At 54.3% G+C, this 22,348-nt stretch overlaps 1 protein-coding gene across 4 annotated transcripts; it reads right to left on the bottom strand.

The window, feature by feature from the left end:
• Window positions 1-446: 446 nt before the first annotated feature.
• On the bottom strand, window positions 447-21,640 carry ZDHHC1 (zDHHC palmitoyltransferase 1). Of its 4 annotated transcripts, none has more exons than XM_072731707.1 (12): window positions 21,461-21,640; window positions 15,296-15,341; window positions 13,250-13,492; window positions 7,487-7,662; window positions 5,610-5,711; window positions 5,116-5,270; window positions 4,867-5,025; window positions 4,468-4,580; window positions 1,573-1,655; window positions 1,243-1,336; window positions 1,026-1,104; window positions 447-922 (listed from the first exon to the last, which is right to left on the bottom strand). In XM_072731707.1, the coding sequence occupies exons 3-12, from the start codon at window positions 13,490-13,492 to the stop codon at window positions 639-641; spliced, it is 1,488 nt and encodes a 495-aa protein (XP_072587808.1). In that variant the 5' UTR covers window positions 15,296-15,341; window positions 21,461-21,640; the 3' UTR covers window positions 447-638. The 4 variants fall into 4 exon arrangements, with proteins under 4 accessions (XP_072587808.1, XP_025867280.1, XP_072587810.1 ...); XM_026011495.2 differs by having other exon boundaries at window positions 5,116-5,240; XM_072731709.1 differs by lacking the exons at window positions 13,250-13,492; window positions 15,296-15,341; window positions 21,461-21,640 and adding an exon at window positions 12,214-12,612 and having other exon boundaries at window positions 7,487-7,595.
• Window positions 21,641-22,348: the final 708 nt, after the last annotated feature.

The following is a 22,348-nucleotide window of genomic DNA, read 5'->3' as shown; positions in this document are numbered from 1 at the left end:
AAGGTCCCTTCCCCAGACCACAGCTCTCCAATTAACGTGTGGCATCCCCGGCCACAACTCGGAGCGCTGGCAACAAGAGGGAACAATGAGCGAATCACGAGCCCAGCCCCCAAATCCTGGGGCACCAACTGCCATCCCAGCTGCAGGAAAAAAAGCTCCAGGACCCCTGGCACCCGCGTCCCGTTCCGCTCCGTGTTGGCCTCGGGGTCTCTGCTCCCGCTGCTGCCTCCAGATCCCAAAGCCTGCTTTCTCTCAGGTATAAAGCCTATCTTCAAGAAAAACCACCACCTCCAGGCAGCACTCCAAAGCCTTTTCACAACCAAGTGCCCTGTACCTGAGCGCCTTCAGCCCATGAGGACCTGTCCATATGGTAATCTGGGTGGCGACTCAAAGTACGAGCACCGCCCCCCAACTGACAACGGTCCATTAAGAAAGTATGCACTTAATCCACAAAAGCATAAAAAAGACTTTATTGGAGCATCATGGCCGGTGGGGCGGGTATTGCTGAGTTGCAGAGGAAGGGGACCCATCCCGCCGACCGTAGGGGCCCCTAAAGTGCACTCGGTGCAGCGACGGTGGGGGTGTTGCATAGAGAACGGGGCTGGCCGCTCCTCCCTGGCCCTCCTGCCTCCACCCCGCTAAGCCAGGCCCGCCTCCAGGCCTCCCCGCACCCGGGGCTCCCCGCTGCTCGGGCTCACGAACACGGCAGGCGCACGCAGCTGCAGGGCCAGCCCCGGCTCCCGGCCCCTACCCACCGGGGCGGCCAGAGCGGCGCTGCCCAGGCGCGTCTGCGCCACTGGAATCTCGTCCATGGACTCGGCTGACGCCGAGTGGTAGGCGCCTGCGGGCCCAGCATCGTGCACTGGGCTGGAGCCCGTGGAATCCGACAGCGAGCTGGAGCGGGGGCCCGGAGCCCCCGGCCCTGCGGGGACGGAGGAAAATGTGAAACTGGGGGCTGTGACACTCTCGGGGCCCTACCTGTCTTTCCCTCAGAGCTCAGGATCTGGTTTGGAGGGGACGCTCACCCGGCAGCCTGGGCAACGGTGATTCTGGTTCCAAGGTCCCAGAGGTTGGCACCTTATACACTCGCCGCTTCCTCTTTTTCTGCAGAGAGAGGGGGGAGCCTGAGTACCCCTTCCCTAGACTCCACATCGCTCAAAGAAGCAGAGGACTGAGGCAGGGTAGGGGCTTCTTTCCCATCCCCTTCTTCCTGGGCAAGGAGCCCAGCACAGTCCCCCTTACCTGGGGTCGGATCCGGGGGGGCAGAGCACGCATCTCTGGGGAGGAGGGAGGTGGGGGTTCCCCTTGGCCTCGGGTAGCAAAGAACTGGGAAAGACTGAGGGGGGAGTGAAAGGGTAATCACTGGATGCTCATTGTTTCCTCAAATCCCACCCCAGTAGAGGTCCTGAATACGCCTCCCTTCCTAGCACGTAGAAAGGGGCACTGATTTGTTCAAGGGCAGACCAAGCTGGACCCAGACCTGTATTTTAGCCTACCCCCTTCTCCCACCTGGGATGTCCCTGCCATGCCAATGAGAGATGTTCAGGTGGCACATGCCCAGGTTGCACTCACTTGGCATTCACTGTGGCAGGCCTGGCCTGGCCAGGGGGTTCTGGGCGCACATGGCTGAAGGTCCGCATGTAGAACTCCATCTCCTGGGGAAGGTGGGGATCAGGGAGGCTGGGGGGCCAGGTATGGATCCAAGGCCTTCTAGGGCCTGAGCCCACCCCATCCTGTATACAACACCCCATCCTGTGCACAACATCTACTGCTTACTGGCGTCTGGGGGAAGTCTGGCTGCAAAGGTCTATGGCTGTCCTCTAAGCTTCCCAGCTGTGCTGGGAAGACCCCTCTATAGGCCAAGGTTTAAAATACCCATTTCTGGACCTTACCCCATCCCCACCATCTTCCTTACTTCATCTAGTCAAACTCCTCCTCCAGGAAGCCCCCAGCCTCATAGGTCCAAGGCCCCCAGCCTGCTCTGGCCAAGGTGGGGGGTGGGGAAGAGGCTCTCAGAGCAATCCTTTCCTGCTCCTCTCCACTCCCAAGGCCCCAGGCTCTGAACTGATTTTTTTCTCTGGTTGGGAGACCGGCCAAGCCTTTCATATGCTGGGGTGTGCACCTGAGGCTGCGTGCATGACTGGACGGGAGCTGAGCCCTTAGGGTACCAGCCACAATCTCAGTTACCAGGGAGGGGAGTGATGAGGGCTGGTGGGATGATGGGAGGTCTCCCCACCTCAAAAGAGGAGGTAGTAAGAAGGGGGGGGGGTGTAGACAGCACCACAGCCCCATCTGGGGTCAGGTTTATGGGCAAGTTCTGTGTCTCCTCTAGTCACTGATCCCCACAGTGACACTGGGAGTGGCACACCCAACCCCTGAAAGTGAAGGAACCTGAGTCCAGGAGGTCACAGAAGTGGCCTGGGCTGCCATCCAGCACACAGGACGCCCATGAGGACTGCAGATGAGACAAAAGCTAGTAAAAAGCCAACCCGGGTATGGAGGGTACAGGGCAGAGCCAGGACAATGATACCCCGCCCCCACGGGGGGGGGGGGAGGGCACCGGACAGCTGTCGCCTGCTCAGCAGTCGTTTCCATGGAGACCCAGGCGTCCTGACTAATGCAGAGATGACACTGTAACAGCAAGCCGTCTCTAAAACAAGCCTATGTTTGGGGGCAACGGCTCCAGAATGGGGCCCCTCCCGCATTCCTGCTCAGGGTGGGGGTGGGGAGGCTGCCTTCAGGGCCCTGGCAAATCTGGGGGACAGAGCCCAGTCAGCCCCAGGCTGGCTGCACAGATGCAGAAATTGAAGCTCAGGGTAAGCCTCATGCCCAACCAAAGCCCAGGCTAGCCCTTTGGGAAGTGGTGTGAGGGTGACGGCCTCAGCAGAGGAAATTTGGAAAAGAAGCAGTCAGAGGCCAGTCATGAGAGCTGGGACCTCAAGGTAATCTGCCCCCTACATCTTTCCTCTTCCCCAGTGTGGACTCAGCACCCCTCCAGGGCCCAGCAGGAGGAGGCGAAGCCTACCCTGGTACCCGAAGGAGGGTGGGTGGAGGGGGAGAGGAGCAGCAGTAGAGGAAGCCCGAGGGACCACGATGAGACAGCGGCCAGGCCCCTGCCAGCTGGAGAAGTTTGAAGGTATCCCAGGGGGTTCCCCGCTCAAACCCCCTTCCTCTCATCACAGCTGTCCCTCCGATCCACTCAGAGAGACCTTCAAAATGTGCACATTCCTGAACAGTAAAGGGCACCTCTGGGCCGCAGCACTCCCCTCGAGCACCGAGGCAAGCACATCCCTCCTCCCCCTGGGGAGGCCTCCCTCAGATCACATACAGGTGACATGAAATGGCCTAGCTGCTTCCGCTGCCACAGCTGACTCGGAAGCGCAGGCAGGCAGTGCCTACAGGACAGGGGCCTAGAGCCCTCTAGCCTAAGCATCGAAGGGCCAGCCCTGCCTCAACGGCACGGACCATGAAGCCCGGGAAAGTTTCCTGCCCACGCCTCCGTGAAGCGAGGATGGAGATGCCCACTCCCAGGATGGCTGCCACACCACTTACATGGGTTCAGGGCCAGGCTCCAATTTGTGTACACGGTAGCATGGCGGGGGGCGGAGGCTGCCATCACAAGTCACCACTCCCCCAGGCCTCCCAGGCCTGGCAGCCAGGCCCACCCCTAGCGGGGAGAACAGGAGAAGCGGGGTCCCAAGCCTTCTCTCAACCCGCCCACCAGCCTGTGTTTGTGTCCAGTTGCCATGAGGACGTGGGATCCAGATCTCAGCCTTCCCAGCAAGGCCTGCCTGGGCCCCCTGCCTTCCCAGTCCCTGGGGGCTCCAAGAACTGGACCACCCCCAACCCCCAGCTGCTGACCTCAGGCAGCCACGGGGCGTGGGAATGGGGATAGGCTGGTCAGGCCTGGAGGGTTCCTGCTTCAGAGTGTAAAGACCTTAACTTTTCCGAGATCCAGTTTGTTTAACCCTTCTTGACCTCAATAGGCTCATCTGCAACATGGGCACAGTTACATTACCTGCCTCATAGGCTCTTCTAAGGATTATGATATACAGGATATGATAATAGGTATAAGGGTTCAGGGTCACAAATGGAGACAACAGATGGCTATATCCTCATGACCCATTTGCTGATCCATCCTTCTCTTCTGCAGCCCCAACCTGCCCACTCTCAGGCTCCCACATTCCATGCCCTCCAGCACATGCTTGGAGCCTGGAAAGGCATGTACATGGGGTCAGGGAAACACAGGGCTCCCTCTGGCTGCGCCCACACTTGAGCAAGCCAATTTGTGCTTAGTATAGGCTTGGCCTTGTTCCTATAGCCTTGGGCATCCTCTACTCCAGCTGCAGTTCCCAGCCTGCTTCCCTTTGCCCTGTCTCATCACTGATGCCTGCTACACAGCCCACCACCACTCCCACATCCAGGCCCCATCTCCCACCCCCTTAGCCCTCTGGGCCACTTCTATACCTGAATGGGCCGCATCTTGGGAGGACATGACTCGAGCTCCCTGTGGGCCCCCTTTGCCTCCTGTGGCAGGCGATGCTGCACGATGTACTCATAGGTGGTGAGCTTGTGCCACACTGAGGGGGTGAGGAGAGGGCTCAATGCAGTGGAAAGGGGATCCTAGAGTTCAGAAAGTAAGGGAGGGTGCCCAGCCCCAGGCTGAAACCACTGTCCCCAAATACACTAATCCATGAAGCGAGACCAGGCCACCATCAAAGACGGTACTGAGAAGGAGCACGGCTTCAGAGTTCTACAGCACAACTGGCACCTCCCTGAGGCCTAGGGACCCTGTCCCTTGCAAGGCAGGTGTAGGTGTATGTGAGTGTGTCGGGGGGGGGGGGGGGGGGGGGGGAGGGGACTTACTGAGATAAATGTGGAAGCAGAACAGGTGGCCCAGTAGGGCTGTGGAAAGCAGGCCCAGAAGGATAAGCAGGGCAGCCAGAGCCAGGATGGCAGGAGCCTGGGTCTCCACAGGGGCAGCGGGCAGGAACACGAACCACACATCTGTGTGATTCTTCAGGACTGCAAGGCAAAGCAGACTCCTCATCTGGGACTGTGACCAGAACAGGCCCAGGGTCGGCGGGCAGACGTGGGCCTGGAGCTGGAACTAACCTTCAAAGTGATGATTGGTGCGCAGCCGCATGGGGTTGACAAAGAACTCCACAAAGACATAAGTGGCCACCAGCACGAGAAGCAGGACACCCAGCAAGGCAGATGCCACACTGTGTAGAAAGAGCCTGGGCCCAGCCGGCACCCAGGTGCTCCAGCTGGGTAAGGGCCCAGAACTCAGAGGGGCCCAAGGGAGGGATGGGGACCCAGGTCTCTGACCCCACAGCCCCAGCTCCTCATGCTTGGCTTGAGCCTCACCCAATGGCTTAAGGCAAAGATTAATTTGAGTGGCTGCCCCAGCAGGAGAGAGGCCCCAAACCTGCCCGGGCAGCAGCCATCAGGAGCATCACGCTCAGACCAGCACCCGCGAATGCACGGCAACAGGTCCCCCAAGCGCCCTAACCCCAGCCCCGCCCCCTATGCGGGCTCAGGGTCCCTGGCTCACACTCAGACCCGTGCAAATGCAGGCAAAGGTGCGGCCCGTGTCCCGCTCTCACCGGTAGTTCCTCTCGCCCACGCAGTTGTTGAGCCACTTGCAGTGGTGGTCAAACCCGCACACGCACTTGTTGCAGGCGCTGCAGTGCTTGGAGCGCGCGCTCCTGCGGGAAGGGGTGGAAGGGCCGCACGCGGTTGGCTGCTCTCCTCGCACTTCGCCGCGGGCCGCCGGCAGCCAAGCGGGCGGCGGCGGAGGGGCCAGGACCCCCACCCGCCTCCAGCCCGTAGGGGCCGGCCCTTCAGGCCCGCGGGCCGTGTGGCGAAGGGGAACGCGAACGCCCTCTGGCGGCACCGCGAAGCAGAGCACCCACAGGAGGCCTCGCGTCTGAAGGGCCGCGACCCAGCGGCGGGAGGGGCGGGGCGGCTTGCACTTCGCCCCTTTGGGATTGCACTCCGGCCTCCCGGCGGTAGGAAATGCAAACAGGGCTTCCTTTCCAGGCAAGGACCCTGCGCGAGCCAGGAGACGACGCAGGTGTGGTACCAGGGAGCAGAAGAGAACGAGGCTGCTGGGTACAGGGCCTGCATTGCTTTTTCTGACCTCTCCATTTTTTTGAGTCCCTGTTTCCTTGCCAGTCTGTAGGAATTTTACTGGCATTCTTCCAGAAAACCTGTCTGTCTGGGCTAGCCCAAAGGGAGCCAAAGGAAGAGGAGCAAGGTGACATCTGGGTGAGCAGTTCACTGCAGGGGGCCAGATGATGGAGGCTCCATTAGGAATGCAAGCCCAAAGAGGTGTGGAAGAGTGAGCTGCACGCCCTCCCCAGGACAGAACGGAGCGGGCAGCCACTGCCACACATCCACTAAAGAGCAACCAGTGAAGCAAAGGATCATCTGACACCAAACTCCTTGGTGCCTTAACGTCATTGGCTCTTTCTCCATCCTGTGGACACCCCCACCTCAAGAGGCTGCTAGATCTCAAGATTAGAAATGTGGAACTAGCCTTAGACCATACCCCCAATCCCTGATGCCCTGCCTGCGGCTGGAAGTTCCAGGAGGGTAGGAAGGGGCCCTGGGAGACAATCCAGAACAATCCAGAACAACCCAGGAGGTATGGGCTCTGCACAGTCTGACTGCCCTTCCCACTAGCAGGGTAATCTGGAGGAAGTCACTTGGCCTCTGCAGGCCTCAGACTCCTTATGGGAACTGAGGATAACAGTATGGGCTCGGGGGCCAGACAGGCTGGGCTGTGAATCCGGCCCTGCTCCCCGACAGCCATGTGAGCTCGGGCAGGCCTCTGAGCTTTCTGCAGCGTCGGGCTCTTCCTCTTCTGGGAGGTGACAAAGATGCTGCCCACCCTGCAGGCTTGTTCATAAGGCTTGTTCACTTAGCACGTAATAAATACTCAAGCATTAATTCCCCTCCCTGCCCCTACCTGGGAATGCCTGTGAGAGACGGGGGTGGGGCGTGGGGGTGACGGGGTTACTGGCAGTCATTACAAAAGCCCGTGGTGGTGCCAAATGTTTCCTACTTTATTTTTTTTTTAAGGCTTTACTTACTTATTCATGAAAGACAGAGAGAGAGAGGCAGAGACACAGGCAGAGGGAGAAGCAGGCTCCATGCAGGGAGCCTGACGTGGGACTCGATCCCGGGACCCCAGGATCACACCCTGGGCAGAAGGCAGGTGCTAAACCGCTGAACCACCCAGGGATCCTCTGTTTCCTACTTTAATGGTTAGAAATGCCAGTCCTCATCTTCTGTCTCCAGTCTCCCAATTCTCCAATTCTCTGTTACTCCCATCAAGATTCTTGACTATGTAAAGCATGAGGGTTCTGAGGCACCAGGACAACTCTAAAGCCCTGGGCCTGTGCCTCTCGGCCTTGAGTGCCCACTGGCAGTTTCCTGGGGTACTCCCCACCCCCACACACCCTCAGCCCACACTCACACATCTACGTCGCACAAGTTGCAGTGCAGGTCTTCAATGACATGTGCATGTTGGCTGCGGTTGAAGATGGGCAGGGGCCCTGCATAGCTCTTGTCCCGCACGTTGGCATCTGCTGGATCGATGGAGACAGCGGTCAGGTGAACCACGAGGTGGCCGGCAAAGATGGCGCCCATGCACTGGCCCAGCAGGTTAAAGACTCAACTCTGCACTCTGCCGGCTGGAAGCCCCCCTCCCCACCCCTCTGGAGCCAGACAACAGCTGGCTCCCTCCATGGGACTCCCCTATGCAGAGACTCTCTGTCTGTGCTACCTCCTGTCTCCAGCCCCACGAGAGCTTCCTGGTCAGACCTCCTCAGCATACCCACGCCCCAGATGGAGGGAGGAGCCGTCTGGGAGCGGGCTCACAGGCCACTGCCTACCACCGCTCGGGGCCCAACCGCAGGGTTCTGGGCCTCGCTGCTCCAGACCAGCCGGCACAGGTGCTGGCTGCTGACCTCAGAATCTGATGTAGTTTCAGATTCTAAATGGTGAAGTGAGACTGAAGGAGATTATCCTCTAAGGCTGAGGGACCCAAAGTAGAAGTTCCAAATTTGTTTCTCTTGCCTTCACAGGAAGTCAGCTCTGAGAGGGAAGCAGCCATGCTTTCTCAGCAGCTGGGCCAGATGGAGAATGGAGAACCACTGTGGACAGGGGCTCATACACTCACTACCTCCTTGACTGGAGTCCAGCTACTTGGAGCCCTAGGGCTAAGGGTTCTCAGGTGACTGGAATATTCAGGGCCTGGCCAGGGGCAGCATGGCTAACTCTTGCAGCTGAAACAGATTTTCTAGGGCCTGTCTGCTCAATGAGTAGACCAAGTGCTGGGGACGAGTATGTGGACAACTTGCTGCCAAGTCTAAATTTGTAAAAATTCACCAATAGATTCTACACAGGCAGCCATCCACCTGCCCGCCATCCATCCATCCATCCATCCATCCATCCATCCATCCATCCATCCTTCCTTCCTTCTGCTAACCAGGCAGACATCATCCCTCCATCAGTCATGCTCCATCCATCAGCTACCCAACCTCCTTTTTCCTTTCTTTTTTTTTTAATTTATTTTATTTTATTTATGATAGTCACAGAGAGAGAAAGAGAAGCAGAGACACAGGCAGAGGGAGAAGCAGGCTCCATGCACCGGGAGCCCGACGTGGGATTCGATCCCGGGTCTCCAGGATCGCGCCCTGGGCCAAAGGCAGGCGCCAAACCGCTGTGCCACCCAGGGATCCCTCCTTTTTCCTTCTTTTTCCTCCTCCCAGCAGCCACATTTTCACATGTCTGCATGAGTAAGGCTGTGCCCTAAGGTGCGTACCACAGAGGAACTTGAGGCCTACAGTCCATCGCAACCTCTGTCCTTACGGCCCTGGCTACAGGTCAGGCCTTCGAAGACTTCTTTCCTGGGTTATTCCGTAGTCTCCTCACTGTTCCTTGTGTCCGTGTGCTCTTAAGCCTGCCATTCACTTGGTCCCAAAGTGAGCTTTGAATAGCTTAAACCTAAAGAGTTGCCTGCTTCAATTTTCTAAAGTGGCTCTCAGTGGCTCTCAAACTAAAGTTTACTATTCAGTTCAGTGCCAAGGCCCCTTTTGTTCCAATCCTGTCAAACCTGCCTGGTATCTCCAACCACTATTCCTCACCATTCCAGCCTCTCTCCAGACGCACACTGAATATGGGCAAACACTTAGCTTTCTGCCTGCTCCAACTCTTCTTCCTGCCCCCCACCCCCCTGGTTCATTCATTCAACTGTTCACTGAGATGTTTTCTACATCAGGCCCTGAAGCGATGGCAGGAGAAATACTTGGTTACCAGCCCTAAGGAACCTCCAGTCCGGTGGGAGATATGCATATTAATCAAATAATGGGTTGATTACAGTGAAGGAAGTTCATGGGATTAACTGAGTTTGCTTTTGAGATTTTATTTATTTACTTGAGAGGGAGAATAGGCTAGGGGAGGGGCAGAGGGAGAGGGAGAAGCAGACTCCCTGCTGAGTGGGAAGCCCTATGTGTGGCTCCATCCCAGGACCCCAGGATCATGTTCTGAGCCGAAGGCAGATGCTTAACCAACTGAGCCACCCAGGCGCCCTGGAACTAAGTGAGTTAGTAACTGGGTAACCTCATCTAGTCTGATGGTATCCAGAAAGCTGCCGTGAGAAGTATCATCTCAGCTGAGACTTGGAGAGGAACAGATAATAGGCACCTGGTAGGTACCACAGACAAGAGGTGCTTGGCTGGGTACTGGGAGCAAATAGCGTCACAGCCAGAGGGGTGGCTGATGTGTGGTTCCAGCTCAGCTTATTGCCACCATGAAGGAACGGGGGGCACATGTCACCAAATTCTGGCTTTTCAAAAGGAGCCAGAAATCTGGATTTTTATGTGGGATCTCATTTTTTAAATGTTAAGAAATAAAAAAAAAATTTAAAACACATGCCAGAAAAAAAATAACAAAAAATAAAAAAAATAAAATAAAACACATGCCAGGGGCACCTGGGTGGCTCAGTCAGTTAAGCATCTGCCTTCCGCTTAGGTCATGATCTCAGGGTCCTGGGATCAAACTCTGCGATCAGCAGGGAGTCCAACTGTCCCTCTCCCCCTCTCACAACTCTCTCTCTCAAATAAATAAATAAAGTATTTTAAAAAGTAAAAAATAGGGACACCTGGGTGGCTCAGCGGTTGAGTGCCTGCCTTCGGCCCAGGGTGTGATCAGGGATCCGGGATCGAGTCCCACATCGGGCTCCCTGTGTAGAGCCTGCTTCTCCCTCCTCCTGTGTCTCTGCCTCTCTCTCTATCATAAAAAAAAAAATAATAATAATAATAATAATAAAATAAAATAAAATAAAATAAAATAAAATAAAATAATAAAATAAAATAAAATAAAATAAAATAAAATAAAATAAAAGTAGGGCAGCCTGGTGGCTCAGCGGTTTAGCACTGCCTTCAGCCCAGGGCGTGATCCTGGGGTCCCAGGATCGAGTCCCGTGTGGGGCTCCCTGCGTACAGCCTGTTTCTCCTTCTGCCTGTCTCTGCCTCTCTCTCTCTCTGTATTTTCATAAATAAATATTTTTTTCAAAGTAAAAAATAAAACACACTTTCCAAGGGAACACTTATGTTTGTCCATTTTGTGTGTTAATCGTTCTCCAATTGAAAAAGAAAATCTCACCTAGAGAAAAGGAAAGAAAAAGAAAATCTGAGGGGTGCCTGGCTGGCTCAGTTGGTGAGGCATGCAACTCTTGATCTTGGGGTCATGAATTCAAGCCACACACAGGCAATAGGGCCTACCTTAAAGAAAAAAAGAAAAGAAAATCTGTAGGCCCAACAAGCCTGTGGGCCACCAATTCTGGACTCCTGGTGTCACTACAGAACATCAGAAGGAAGAACATAAGAGGCAGGGAAGATGAGCAGAACCCTGAACATGGAGAGCCCTGAGGATCCTGAATGTCGTTCCTTGAGGTGGGAAAAAGCCATTACGGGACATTAAGCTGGGGAGCAACTTGATCAGATTCGGATTGTGCAAGGGCCTTCTGACTGCAGGGACACAGACAGATGGACACAGATGGACTGGCCCAAGTGAGAGTGTGTGTGGGAAGACCTGTCTGGAAACGAAAGTCATCTCGGTCAGAGGGGCAGATGACAGCGGGGAGAAATGGGGGCAAGTCTGATAGCTATTTAGGAGGTAACATGGACAGTACCTGCCGACTGACGGGATACAGGTGATGAAGGGGCAGAGCCAAGGGCACCAGAGAGGCGGCCACAGAGGATGGGCACACAGCAGGTGTGCATCTGGGCCTGTAGTGATGTTGGTCCAGACAGCCTTGCTCCTACACCCATATGTTATAAGGCTCCCACCCTCACACCTACCATGTGACAACCTCCAATCTACAAGGCTTTCCTCCAGCTGGAGGCTAAGCACCCAGGACCAGGGCCCAGTCTTACTCCCCTTAGCAACACTAGGGCCCAGGCCGGTTCCAGGCCCAAGGTGGGTATGTGGTATACACCATTAGCCTACCTCGTGCCTCAAGGGCCCTGAGGAAGCCTGCAGAAGGAAAGTGGCTTTGACGGAAGGAAGGAGAAGCATCCAGGCTTAGAAATGGGAGTGCCAATCTGTGTGGCTCTGTGAGCCTCCACACTGCCCAAAGCAATGAACGTGGAGAAGACAAAAGCCCTAAACTGTCCCACTGTCTCAGAGTCATCTTGCCTGAGCAGCCCTTCTGGCCTCAGTGGGTATCAGCTTTGTGACCCCAGGAACTCACTTAATCTAAGCCCCAATTTCCTCATTAGTAAAGTGGGGTGAGCACCTTCCTTACAGATTATTATGAGGCTCGAATGCCATAGTCCACGTACAGGGGATGGTACAGTACCCAGTACGTATATGTGCTCAATAAATGCTAGTTACTCTGGTTTACCTATTATTTGTACTAAGCGTACTCATTCCAGCCATGTGGTTATTAATCTGGCTTCCTAGGTACGCTGGTGGCAGAAACGCAGGTAATCCTGAGTGAAGGGTGTGCCCATTCCAGATCATGGGAGGAATGTTTCATGAAGCATTCTACTTAAGAGCACTGACTAAGGCCTGTTAGTCACCTCAGAGACAGTCCAGTTTTCCACTGACAGAGCTGATGACTAGCCCTGGGCCCTAGTGAACCAGGAAGCCCCCCAGTGCCAACGCTGGTATCTGAGAACAACCTTCTCCACGCACCTGTCCTTGTCATTCATCAGCCGAGGGCTCTGCGGTTTCTGAGACAGCATGCTCACACTTCTAGCTCCCAAGTTCTGGGGCTCACACACACACCCTTGCATGCTACTTGTCCTCTGAGAAGCAGGCAGGGCTCTTCCTGTCAGACAGAGGAGGCCGAGAACCAGAGAGCTAGCGGAAGCTGCTCAGTCCCGTACGGCCCCGAGAGGGCTGAGCTGTGACCAAGCTCTGCTGCTGATGCTATGCCCAAAGCTTTCAAGTTCATCCCTGCTAACCTCCTTTAGCTCACTCCTCCCCGCAAGAAGCCCAAGAAATCATTTTCATGAAGCCCACCTACCGGGGCACACTCTCCTGGGCACCCTGTGGACAGGGGCACATGGCCACCTGCTGCACCCCAATCTCTCAGCCTTGTCGCCATGTCCTCTGTCCCTGGAGGTCGTGGCCAAGGCTGAGGTAGTCACACCACTAGGCTAAAGCAAGTTTGTGTTTGTCACTGTTCCCAGGAGCCTCCAGGGCATCTTTGTCCCTCCTCTTGTCAACTCAACCTTACCCTAAGGGTCTGATTTACAAAACCAATGAGTTCCTAAACAGTCCCGGGTACAATATAATTATCTGACTGTATATAAAACCACACTTTAAATATACCGGGAAACTTACTATGTAAAAGAATCCTACCGTGACTCTTTTAGAAAAGTGAAAATTTCTTTTGTAAATGGAATAATTACTCTGATTTATCCCTTGTTGAGCTCTGGACATAATTAGCTTTAAGGCTCTCTTCTGTGATCACTCTTACAGTACCCTCAGTTGATGAGGTTCCTGGCTGGGTGGGCTTTAAATGCTTCAAGGTACGTTAGGCCCATCAGGCAGTGGGGTCAGATAGGGGTTGGAAGCCAGGCAGGCAGGCAGCTGATCCTCCCGGGCAGAGAAAGGGCCCACCCGCACTCTCTGAGGCTCTGGAGCACGGCTTCAGGCTCCTGCCACATCCCCGTCCACTGCCCCAATCCTTCCATGTACTAGTCCCACACTTTCCCAAGGATACAGCATAGCCAGCAGGCACCCAGTGATGAGGCAGGAGGGGAACAAGGACCCCAAAGCCAATCACGGCAAAGAAGAGGTACAGCAGCCAAGCCACAATCTGGAGTGGGTGAGGGGGCCAGCTCCACCCATTCCGGCGGGACCGCTGGCCCTGCAGCTCCGGGGAAGGCCTGCTGGCCTGCGCGGGTGCCGTCCACACACTCTTCTCAGGTGCTGTCTTGTTGGAGGGCTTGTTGCAGATGTTCATCTCCAGAGGAAGAAAAAGTATAGAGCATTAGCCTGAGGAAGCCCAGGCTGGAGCCCAAAACCTCATGCCTACAGCCAGGTTTCAGCAGGGGGGCACAGGCTGGGATGTGAAGCCATCTCCTGGCTACTCTGCAGGAGAACCAGCGCCCTAGCATGATGAAGATAGTCCATAGGGGAGGGTGCTAGTGGAGCGCTTCTCCCTAAGCCCCAGGGCAAGCTCTAGCCCCAGTCCTTGCTTGCCAGGACAAGGTAGGGGGGTCCAGGGTTTATTCAGGACACAGTGTGGCTGCCTGTTACTCAAAGTGTTCTGTCCCCACAGCCATCAAAGTTAAACCCAATAAGACATGTTCTCATCTGGTAACAGTATCAGGCTGGGCCCAGAGCAAGGAGAACACATGCTGATTCTGTTAGTCACCTCTTTCCTGAGGCCCAAATGCAAGTGTCAGAGAGGGTCCCATACTCTTTGCTAGGGGAAACGGGGAGGAGGGACACTCAGAGGGGGTCTGGCCTCTGCCCCTGGGCCAGGACAATCTCTTTAGGACAGGGGCCAGTGGGGAATCCTAAACCATCTCCCCCATGCCTCAGAAGGGCTGCCTGACACATCTTGGCTGGGGAGGAACCAGCATGCAACAGAGAAGGGAGGATCCCTCCTCGCTTTCCTCCGGCAGCAGAAACGACCATGTTTCTCTAGGTAAATTGGGGCCTGGTGCTCTGAGAACAGGAAGGTAGGCCGATGCCCTCTGACTCACCTGAGAGCTCAGGGAAGGCCAGGCCTCCTCCAGAGCCAGACCACCAGGTGGCAGTACTCCTCCAGTCCCCACCCCACAATCCTTCACTCTAAGACCTGGTCTGGTGGCCAAAATTACAAGCAAGGCAGGGTGTGCTGTCATTACAGGAGGAAGAGCGCCACGCCCAGTATCTTCTGGGCCTCAGGTGGGACTAGAGCCTGGGCAGGCAGTGCCACAACTGGGGAGACAGGCCAACTCAGAACTCTTGGTGGGAAGGCCAGGAGCAGGGGACAAAACCCTGGCACCTGGACTCTCCTTTCAGGAGCCCATGGGCCAGGGTGTCCTACTATGCCAGAAAGTACAGCAGACCCCCCTCAGCACATCTGCCAAGAACATCTTCCTCACTTCTCGGCCCAACATGTAACTTTTTTCTTTTAAAGATTTTTTTTTTTTAATTTTTTTTAAAATGTATTTATGATAGTCACACACAGAGAGAGAGAGAGAGAGAGAGAGAGAGAAGCAGAGACACAGGCAGAGGGAGAAGCAGGCTCCATGAACCGGGAGCCCGACGTGGGATTCGATCCCGGGTCTCCAGGATCGCGCCCTGGGCCAAAGGCAGGTGCCAAACCGCTGCGCCACCCAGGGATCCCTAAAGATTTATTTTTATTTATTTATGATAGACAGAGAGAGAGAGAGAGAGAGAGAGGCGGAGACACAGGCAGAGGGAGAAGCAGGCTCCACGCCGGGAACCCGATGCGGGACTCGATCCCGGGACTCCAGGATCGTGCCCTGGGCCAAAGGCAGGCGTGAAACCGCTGAGCCACCCAGGGATCCCCCCAACATGTAACTTGACCTTCAGAGCCCACACTAAGTATCCAAGAAGATGCTTGATGCCCCAAGCAGAGTCAGGGGGCCCTCGTGCTTAGTCTTTACTGGGCAGGTCACTGTGCTACTTGGAACACTGTGTCATCCTCATGCCTCCCCCGTTATGCAAGTTTCTCCTAAGGGGAGCAACTATACTGTGATTCATTCACCCCTGTACCCCACATCTCCTCCCCCAAGCACCCTCAACATACCTTGTACCTAGTAGGTGCTCAGTAATGTTTGCAGACTTGAAAACATCTGAAATAAAGGGAAATGTGGGTACAGTAAATGGTGTGGAATCTTGGTCCACCCAAAGCCATCTGGCCCACTCCGCCCTGCCTTCAATCTGCACAGCCACCACGCAGACACACCTCCTGTCCCAGCACCCCGGCCACTGGCTATTACCCTGATTGCCGGACATTCGCACTTAGCCACTGCGCTTCATCCCACCTGAGGCTCAGAGCCTCCTAGAAGTCAAGTCTAGCATATTCACCTCCAAGTACCCTCATCTCAAACCTAAATGGAGTGACCTTAGTTTTCTCTCAAGGGCTCAACTGGAATCCCTTGGTCATTTGCTTTGTCTTCAATAAGAAACAGCGAAAGAAAGAGCCCCAGCTTTGGGAGAAACAGATTTAGGTTCAAGTCCTGGCTCTGCACTTACTAGCTGAGTAGCTTAAGTTTCTTCATCTGAAAAGTGGGGCTGGGGTGGCTACCCAGGGCTGTGCATAGATCAGTGACCCTGTAAGTAAGGCCCTGACACAGAAATGCTCCCTAATGATATATACTGCAATTACCCTTAAAATAGCCCTCTGGCTTGTCCTCATCACTCCAAAAGGACGCTGGTGCATCTGATACTCTATGAGGTCAATTTTCAAAGTGATGGGGTTGGTTGAAGCTGCTTTTTTAAACCAGTGGTCCCAAGGATCATGTTGCCACGAGCGATGGACCACTGGATTGTTATTCTAACCTCTCACCTTTGATCAAAGGGACAAAGGTGAATTAAAAAAAAAAAAAAATGATCCCACTTCATTTTCAATGTCCCCAGCAGTAGTAAATCTGTCTTTGATTTTTGGAAACAGTCAAAGGTTGTCAGGTGAAGGCCTGTGAACAGCTGAGCTGCATGATTCTGCTCTGGGCCAAATCTTCCTGGCTGGCGCATCAATTCTCCAGTGACACCATCGCCAGGGTAACTACTTTAAAGAGAACTCATGAACTGGGATCCCTAAGTTCTAGCTTTCCTTTTGCCATCTTCACACCTGTGCAGCCCTACGCCTTGAGGAAGTTTCTAAAGAAACAGACACATGGCTGACACGTCCCTGCTGCCCAGGGTGAGTTGGCAGTGGCCATAGGCACCCCAGAGCTGCTGCCTCCCTGATTACCTAAAGCAGGAGGAATCACCATCCGAGGCCTTGGGGGCAGATCTAACTCCAAACCAGGGGACCCTTGGCCCAGGGAGGTGCTGCTCATATGAGACTATGGGCAATGGGATGGTGTTATTGGGCCTAAATCGCTTGCGGCAGTGGCAGCACTCCAGACACTCAACCTGGCATGCCACCTGCCCCAAAAACCTGGGCCAGCCAGCTCTTAACTGATGACATTTTCCCTTGTGGGGTTGTTGGCTACAAATTCTTTTGGCCCAAAAAAACTTTGATTAAAAGGACCAAGAGGTAGGAGAGAATCCAAGATGGGGCCTCAAGCCGGGATGGGACTAAGCACTGTCACCAGATCCAGGAACTTCTCTGGCTGTCCCTCCCCTCTCAGCACTTCTCTAGGAGAAAGTTGCATGGCTCTGCTCCCGGACAACTTGGCCAGCCTGTGCACTCACACATTGGCCCAGCCAGCGCTTTGGGGGCCCAGGCCGAGGGTGCTAAATATGTAAACACAGACAAGATCAGGCTCCTGCTTTCTGGGGGTCGAGACAGACACAAGAGCAGTGAGTGAATGGGTGACATTCAGTGTGACAGAACACAGGGTGCATGGGTAGGGGGGCAGGGGGAGTTCCAGAGAGGGAGTTGAGCCCTGACAACTGCAGGGTCAGATCCCATGGGGCCTAGAGGCCAGGCAAGGAAGCCTGGGTACTTCTGAAGAGCCACCAGGAGTCACAGGAAGTTTAGAGCAGGGGAAAGACATAAAGGTCATGGGTGTTTTAGAAAGCTTTCTAGTGGGGAAGGGGGCAGGAGCAAGAGGGGAAAGGCGACACCACAACAGGGTGGGCCGGGGAGAGGGCAGCCACCCAGCGGCCTTGTGCTTTGGGAGGAACTGGTCAGAAGAGGGAGGTCAAGCCCACAAGGCCCCCAGACCACTCCCATGCCCCCAGCTGCATCTCTGCTGAGCTGAGAGGTATATGAGCCATGGTAAAAGATTCTTCGTGTACCTTCTGCTGTCACAGAACAAACCACAGAGTTAAACCGGTGGAGATGGAGAAAAGACAAGGTCGAGGAGGCCCCATGGAGTGTTACAGCTGAAAGTGGCCACCACCTTTGTAAGCCAAGGACCCACCTAGCTCCTCAGGTGGGCGGGAGGGTACAGGCCCCTTCCTTGTCCCAGTAAGGTGATGGTCACTGCCAGAATGACAATGGTCTCTTCCTGTTAACACTCACTTGCTAAAGCCTAAAATAGCATTTCCGGAAGTTGGGCCACCTTAATTTATATGCCCAATTTAAATGAGGAAACTCTTAACATTTCAAATTCTCATTATGAACTGTAGAGTAGTTATATGACTGATCTACTTCCCTCTTGCTCACCTCTGCTCTCACCAAAATATATATATATATATATATTTAGGAATGTTGTTCTGAGATTCATGAATGGCACTGGCAAACTGAGGTGAAAAGTAGGCGCCCTGGAGAGGCTGTGGCCATCCCTGCATTCCTGCAAAGTGAGGATTTCAGAAAATAATCAACTTAATTACTGGGACGCCTGGGTTGCTCAGTGGTTGAACATCTGCCTTCGGCTCAGGGCATAATCCTGGGATCCAGGATCGAGTCCCACATCGGGTTCCTGGCAGGAAGCCTGCTTCTCCCTCTGTCTGTCTCTGCCTCTCCACCTGCACCCCGCTCCATGAATAAATAAAATCTAAAAAAAAAAAAAAAATTACTAAAGAGGGTTTGCAGGGGGAGGCCACTGAACTGGGGGGGGGGGGCGGTCGAGTGATAGGGTCAGAAGAGAAGAGACAGGGCTGTTGAGAGGTATTGAGGGCCTGAGGACCTCCACCAGAGAGAGGCCAGTTGGAGCTAGGCCTGGAGACAGAGCCTGGTTCTGGTTCCTGCCTTGCCACTCACAGATTGGGCAACCCGGAGGCAAATTTCAGAGCCACCTCTTTGAGTGCCTCCTTTACTAGGCTTTCAAAAAAGTTAACTGGCCAGCTCAGTCAATAGAGTATGTAACTCTCGATCTAGGGTTTGTGAGTTCAAGCCCCATGTTGGGAATAGAGCTCACTTAAAAAAAAAAAAAAAAAAAAAAGTTAGCTGGAAGGCATTTTGGCATTGTCTACCAAACTTTAGAACGCATATACCCTTGGGCCCAGTCATTCCATTTCTAGGTACATATCTTATACACATGGTCACAAAGATTCACTGCAGTCTTGTTTGTAATAATAAAGGACCAAAAAATGTAAACCAACTATGGCACATCCACACAATGAAATGCTATACAACATCAAAACAATGAGGGATGAAATGACTTTTGATATACAGTGAAGTGGAAAAGCAAGATGTGGGATGGTTGTAGAGGGTGCTACGGGGGGGGGGGGGAGCAAAGGGGGATGGAGAGACATTTCAGTTTCTATTTGCACAGATTATCTCTGGAAAGAAATGCAAGAAGGCAAACACAAGGGTGTCCTCTGGGAAGGAGAATTAGTGGCTGGAGTAAGAGAGATTCGCTTTGACTGTGTACCGCTTGAATTTTTTTTATTTATTTTTTTTATTTTTTATTTTTTTTACTATATGCATGTAATGCGTTGGGGAAAAAAATGTCAAATAAATAATTGTCACTTCACGCCCTCCTGGCCCCACTGGGCTGCCAAGTGGACCAAACGTGCTTATGGGCTCCAGAGCCCTGTACCACGCCTGACAAACAAGGAAATCCCACCTAACGACCATGCAAAAAGAGCGCTTAGTTTATTAGTTTAGTTCAATGCTTTCTCACTCTCAAAAGCAATTCTGAATCATTCATCTGCAGAGCTGTAAGGAAGAACCACAGAGGTCCCTACGAGCTGTTAGGGGTCTTGTCAAAGCTGGAACTGGACCCAGGTGGCAAAATAGAGGAGTTGGTGGGCAGGAACTTGCCCCAGTCCTCAGCCAAAGTCCAGCTCAGCTTCCTGTGACACCAGAACTCAGAGGGAAGGTACACACGATAGGATGGTTTGCTCAAAGCACTTTCCTTTTTGCTAAGAAAGACTAGAGGGTTTACGGTTGCCACATGAATGATTTTCTGTGGATATTTCTAAACAACTTTTCAGGTTTTTTTCCCTTAATCTGCTTTTAAAATAATTTTCACTAAGATTTAACAGATGCCCAATTTATTTATTTATTTATTTTCAGATGCCCAATTTAAACCTAAAGGGGAGCTGGAGAAAAATGCTGCGTGGTGCACACTGCTTTACGATGCAAAAAGTCATTTATAAAAAGTTTTGGGACAAATACTTTATTAACATTCCCCAAGGGTGCCAGAGAACTCTCTGGCCTTAGAATTCTGGGAAGTGGCTCTTGTCTTACTAAGAGATGCACATCAAAACAATGCCCAGAAAATAAACTGAGACTTCAAGCTGTTCTCACAGTCCTCTCCAACCATTGGTCTCAGATGCGGCTGGGCTCCTCACATGAACAACATGCAGAAGTCTGATGCTAGAGCAAGAAAAGCCTGGAACCTCAATCACTCCTGAGTTGACAGGGTCCCAAAACATTTCCTGTGCTATTCTTCTCCTGAAGCAGGCAGTGCAAACTGTTCAGGATTCAAATATAGCCAGGGAAAGGGGACAAGAAGGAGGAAGCAAAGTGGATGGACAACAAGGCCAATGAGTGGAGCCAAGGGTTGTTGATTTTAACCAGGAAATCAATTCACAAGATTGCAGGAGCAAGCCCTGAGGAACACCCACCAAGAAACAGTCGTTAAGAACAACGTTGTGACAAAACAAAGAAAAACAAAAGGAAACCAAAAACTGGCTAATTAAACACCAACGCTGCTTTCACTGCAGCTCATGGTGATTATCTGTTTACGAACCCATCTCCCACAATGAACAACCAGTTCCACAAAAGCAGAGACCACCCCTCATCTATCTCTAATTCTCCTTCAATAAGAGAAATTAAGCCACTTCTTACCATCTCTGCCACCATCCCCCTATTCCAAGCCTGCATCATTGCTCCTCTACGGCGATTCAGTGCTAATGGCCATCACTAGTATTCAGAGGGGACTTCTTCTGTGCCAGGCACTGCTTTGACTGCTCTAACACATAAACCCTCAACTACCCTCTGAGGTAGGTCCTAGCACTTCAAACTGCTCTGGTAGACCTCCTCAGTCAGTGGCCTCCATGCACCGGTCTCTCACTTTCTCTCCCATGAACAACAGGCAGGACAACATCCCCCTTTCACGGATGAAGACACTGAGGTTCAGAGAGGCTAATTTCTTCTGGGAGACACAGCTAGGCGGGCAGAACGAGGACCGGCCCCCGCCTGACTTGCTGGCCTCTTATCATAAGGACGCGGTCCACAGAGGCCGGAGGAAGGTGAGCTTTTCAAGACCTCAAACTCATCAAAACTTTTCAACGGTTTCCTCCTGCTGCTGGGATAAAGTTGAAACCTCCATTATGCCCCTGGATGCTCCCCTCCCCCTTTCTGTTCCTTAACTGTACTTCGCTGCCTCCGGACTTTGCCGCATTTACTTTTCCCTCTTCCAGAGACACCCTTCCCCTACTTACAGTGCTGGCTCCTTTCCAACCTTCAGGTCGTAGCTTCAAAGTCACGTTTTACAGCAGACCCTGCCTGACCGCCACCCCCGCCCCCTCCATTACATCACCGGAGCGCTTATCTGCACCTAAAATCACTTTGGTCTTCTCGCTGGCGCCTGCCCCCCTCCCCCTCTTAATAACCCGTGAGCGCTGGAGCTCGCGCCGTTTCTCGGAGGCCTCCGCGGCCCCGCGCCCGACACAGTGGGCGCTCGGCGCAGCTACGTGAACCTGACGAAGGCGAGCAGCCCCGCGCTCGGCCCGGTCCCTGGAGGCCAGGCCGCGGGCCCCGGGCCGAGGTGAGCGCAGAGCACGGCCGGGCGGCGCGGCCACGAGCCCGTGGCTCGGGCCAGGCTTCCAGGGGCGCACCGCGGCGGGGCTCCTCACCTGCGCGTCGCGGGGGCCGAGCTACGCCGGCCCTGCCAAGGTCACTCACCTGGCCGTGCCCCTCCAGGGCAGCGCTCAGACCCTCGCAGCGGAGACGGCGCCCGGGGCCAGGCGGCGGCGCAGCGCGGAGCGGGGCCCCATGCCGGGCCGCGCGGCGCAGGCCGGGCCGCCGAGTCCCCGGGGTCGCGCGGGAGCGGGCCGCCGGTACCGCCCGCCAGGCCGAGGCGCGCCGAACTCTCCGGGCGCTGGGCCCGTTGCCCCGGCAACGGCGCGGGCTACGGCGCCCCACAGCGGCCAAACCGCGCCGCGTCCCTTCGCGCCGGCGCCGAGGCGGGGGCGGGGCTCGCCGGTGCCCCCCGAGGCCCCGGCCCGCGGGTTTCCCGTTCGCTTCCAACTTTTGTCCTGGGAAACGTGCTTTCCCCCGCCCTTTCGAATTGCGAACTTGTCCCAAACGCGTCCCCCTTCAGTTTCTCCCCCGAGACCACCACCGGCGGGAGCCCCCCCAGGCAGCCTGCACGGGCCGTTCCGTGGGGGATGCTCTCGAGACGCCTGCCCCTCAGCGAGTTGCCAGGCTAAGAGAAAGACACAGACAAATACCCAAATGCATATGCAGGTTCCCCACAATATAAAGTGTGAAGTAGAAGAGCAAAAGATATAGCACAGAATGTCTTCTTTTTACATTTCCTTCAAACCAAGTATAAATCCTACTGGGAGCCCCCATCCTCCAGCCTGGTAGGAAATTCACTCTTGGTCTCCACTGGGCTCCTCCTAACCAGGTTATTCCAAGGACTCAGGATGTCTGAGAAACACCCTCTAGTCACAGTGCCTCTCTGACACTGAGGCCACAGTCATTGTCCCAACAGGACTTTCAGATTTGGGCTCTGAGGGGATTGCCAGGGACAGAGGTGCCTGGGTGGCCCAGTTGGTTAAGCGGCCA

This window comes from Vulpes vulpes, chromosome 12 (genome assembly GCF_048418805.1).
Source record: "Vulpes vulpes isolate BD-2025 chromosome 12, VulVul3, whole genome shotgun sequence".
Lineage (NCBI taxonomy): Eukaryota > Metazoa > Chordata > Mammalia > Carnivora > Canidae > Vulpes > Vulpes vulpes.
This window is presented reverse-complemented; position numbering and strand designations above follow the sequence as displayed.

What these genes read in the sequence shown, in the direction of transcription:
- ZDHHC1 (XM_072731707.1), bottom strand. Translation starts at nt 13,492, where the DNA reads ATGAACATCTGCAACAAGCCCTCCAACAAGACAGCACCTGAGAAGAGT. An exon ending in AACTTGTGCGACGTAGATGT is followed by an intron (nt 5,712 to 7,486) that starts GTGAGTGTGGGC and finishes CCCTTCCCGCAG; the next exon opens with GAGCGCGCGCTCCAAGCACT. An exon ending in CCAAGATGCGGCCCATTCAG is followed by an intron (nt 1,656 to 4,467) that starts GTATAGAAGTGG and finishes CACCTTCCCCAG; the next exon opens with GAGATGGAGTTCTACATGCG.